The sequence below is a fragment of the Cibotium barometz genome, chromosome 27 (assembly GCF_041138505.1).
Source record: "Cibotium barometz isolate CiBa-2024 chromosome 27, ASM4113850v1, whole genome shotgun sequence".
In the NCBI taxonomy this organism is placed as follows: Eukaryota; Viridiplantae; Streptophyta; class Polypodiopsida; order Cyatheales; family Cibotiaceae; genus Cibotium; species Cibotium barometz.
The window spans coordinates 52,303,553-52,306,710 of NC_141072.1; the positions used below are offsets into that span (position 1 = coordinate 52,303,553).

Genomic DNA, 3,158 nt, shown 5'->3' on the forward strand with positions numbered 1-3,158 from the left:
AAATGGAGGAACGTTGGGAGGCCCTCCTAAGATTGGGGAGAGAGAAGTCTCTTGGCTGCTGGGATGGACTATCTATGGAGTTTTTAGCCCTCTCTTAAGGAGTTTGTTTGGAGAATGTGAAGTGAAGCTTTTAAATTAGGTAAGTTGGAAGAGGTGTAGAAAGGCTGGGCATCCACTGTAGTGGATGAAACTTGTTGGATTAGGGATTAGGGATTGGTCCTGGTTAATGGTTCTAAGCTGGACAGACAAACAACCAGAGTTCTATACAGTGCTTTGAGAGTAAGTGAAAACAATGTCATTTACTGTAACAGGGTATGGAAAGTGAATTGGAGCTCTAATTGTTGGAGAAGGAAGCGGAAGGAAATATGGGAAATAAAAATACCTACTAAATCTCAAGTTTTTTTGTGGAGAGTCAGTATGATGGGAGCTCTGCCCATTGGCTCTAAATTGGTTTAGAGGAACTTCACAAGTGGATGTTGCCCTAGATGTAGGATTGCCTTGGAAGATGGGAAGCATACATTTTGGGATTGCCCTGCTATTAGGGGAGCCTGGGTTAAGATTAGGAAATGGGTCCATAGCTGTTTAGAGGTGCAAGGTCAATGGGAGGATTGGCTGTTTGGAAGATGGACAACTAATGATGGACATGTTGATGTGATCTTTATATTATCAGGTGCTATTGTTTATGGGAAATCTAGAATTCCAGAAACTGCATTGTGTTTCAAAAAGCTTGTGATACAGGAATTGATGTTAGTGGATTGATGCATAAATGTATTTGTATGTGCTGGTCTATATGCCTGGTTAATAAAATGAGTGGGGCTGAATTGTTTTAGTTGATTTAGTCTCTGCAGTTTGCTATCATCTGAGCCTTCTCCATGTGGGGTCACTTGCAGACATACTGGGTTATGCCTAATGTTTTGGTGTATTGATTTGCAGGGTCTCAGAAAGCAGAGGGTGAAGACTAAGCCAACTAAGTATGGACCTAGAACAAAGAGATGGTATAACAAGGTCAAGCAAGCAAGTTATATCTTGTGGCATTTATTGAGAATCCAGTGGGGACTAGACCAACAGTCAAAATCTGGTTTCAGAAAGGGGAGGTGAAGGGTGAGGTTTTGGAAAAACAAGCTCCTAAGGGCTGCTCAATTGAAGCTTTGGTTGAGGCGTGTATTTTTCTTGAGTACCAATTATCTTGGGGTGAGTCTTCTTTTGTTTCTGAGGATGATAGATGGGATTTGGTGTGTAGCTTGCTTAATGGTGGTTGACTATTATGTTGTTGAAGGCTGACTGTGGCGCTCGGAAGAATGCTATGTAAAATTTTCTCTTTTTTTAAATGATATATATATTATTGGTCCCCAAAAAAAGCCTTGCAAATTTCCAAATTCAGTGATGATAAGAAGATACTTGGAACCATGAACCGAGGAGAATTCAAGAACGTTGAAAGGGGGGGTAATTTTAGGATAGAAATGAACGATAAACAAGCGTGCTCTCTTTAGATAGTGGCTCATCCACAACCAGTGTCGAGAATGGCGGCAGCGGCTACATCGGTCATGGCTTTCTCTGCAGCTCCCGCTGCCCTTTCCATGGTGGGCTTCAGCCGGACGCTCTGCGCATCATCTCCGTCTTTGGGACCATCATCTGCCTGCGTCGACACATTCTCCCTCCAATCGTTTCTACCTTCGCTCTCCGTCTACCCCTCAGGTACATGGTGTATCTCGTGAAGAAAGGAATCCCTGCCCCTGTTGTTCCTTGCGCTTGATATACCTTGCCTGCTTCGATCTTTCTTTTCTGCAGTTGTGTGCGGACGAGGGGACAAGCGAACGGCCAAAGGAAAACGGTTCAGGCACTCGTACGGCAATGTACGCACATAATCCTCCTAGGGTTTCCGCTTGTTTCTGTGCCATGGTTTCTGTGTTCACTATGCTAGAATTTGTGAGTTTTCTGTGCGTCTTCTGTACTAGGTTTTCTGTGTTCTCTATGCTATGGTTTCCATGTTTCCTGTGCTAGGGCCTCTGTGCTAGATTTCGGTGTTTTCCGTGCTAGGGTATCTACGGTTTAGTTTGGTACTATGAACCATGTTATGTGTTTTGTAGGCTAATCTTTCAAGCAAGGCTTTCTTGTTCTGTGTTGTAATCATATCTCTGTATGCCTGGTTTTCTTTGTGAATGCAACAGTCAAGACCTAGAAATGCCAACAAGAGTAAAGGCCTGCCTATGGCTCCCTTGCCTCCCAGGCCACCAAAGAAGGATCCCTTGGATGATGGTGAATTCATCGATATCATCATAGACGACAATCTGTTTAACAAAAAGGTTTAAGTCATAGACTGTGGCAAGGATATTTTTAAAGATGTGCCATAAAAGCTCTTATCGAGGTCCTTATGCTATTTGAGATGCCATTTTTGTATCATTGTAAAGAGGGTATGAGGAGGTAAATGGGGAACATGCTGTTTCATCTCCTTTTAGTGTATGTCATGGTTTTAATCTAGCAAACACTTTAATTTGCTTGGATCATCTGAAAGTTTAATTGTTTAGATTATTCTCCTTTGTGAATTATACGGATGGTCCAATGGAAGTTTTCTGCACCTCCAACATCTTGCAAAGAAAGAAATGCGCCGAAATAGCATTTCGAGCTCTTGGAGGAATCGCTGGTTATCTAAAACACTGAAGCACCTAAATGTTTGTGTATGGTGGTCAAACAGGTGTAGTGGGACATTCTTGTGTGCTGTATAAAACCATAATGGTGGCATTTAAAATCTGTAAAGGCATGTGCTAGTTTATTGTTTGCCAAGTCTGTCTTAAAGTTCACACATCGATCAAGCCCCTGAGCAATGCTAATTTGCTCTTTTGAGTGTATAATTCCTGTGCTATTGCTATTCGAACAATATTGGTGAAGATAGTTTTAGTATTTGTATAATTTATGTATGTGTATATTGGTGGTATTAAAATGGAGTACTCTGCTCTAGAAGATTAGACAGGCACCATACATCATGAGTAGGCTGCTTTGTGATTGTGACAGCATGGTGAATTACTTTTTCTATAATCCAAATCATGAGAAAAGCGGTTGATAAACTGAATACATCTCTCATGAATATTGCTAGTTTGGTATTAAACCTTAAAAGAGAGAGGAATTTAAATGTAAGATGCAGGATTAATTCTCTAGCCATG

General features: G+C 41.4%; 1 protein-coding gene across 1 annotated transcript; it reads left to right on the forward strand.

The window, feature by feature from the left end:
* Positions 1 to 1,443: 1,443 nt before the first annotated feature.
* Positions 1,444 to 2,494, forward strand: LOC147623508 (small ribosomal subunit protein bTHXc-like). Its single transcript, XM_086821693.1, has 3 exons — positions 1,444 to 1,695; positions 1,789 to 1,853; positions 2,169 to 2,494. Exons 1-3 carry the CDS (start codon positions 1,521 to 1,523, stop codon positions 2,307 to 2,309), a joined length of 381 nt encoding a protein of 126 aa, XP_086677819.1. The 5' UTR covers positions 1,444 to 1,520; the 3' UTR covers positions 2,310 to 2,494.
* The last annotated feature ends 664 nt before the right edge of the window (positions 2,495 to 3,158 follow it).

Bases quoted from the DNA above. Each gene is read 5' to 3' on its own strand.
- LOC147623508 (XM_086821693.1), top strand. From the start codon at position 1,521: ATGGCGGCAGCGGCTACATCGGTCATGGCTTTCTCTGCAGCTCCCGCT. The intron at 1,696-1,788 runs GTACATGGTGTA...TCTTTTCTGCAG, and splicing joins GCTCTCCGTCTACCCCTCAG to TTGTGTGCGGACGAGGGGAC. The intron at 1,854-2,168 runs GTACGCACATAA...TGAATGCAACAG, and splicing joins TCAGGCACTCGTACGGCAAT to TCAAGACCTAGAAATGCCAA.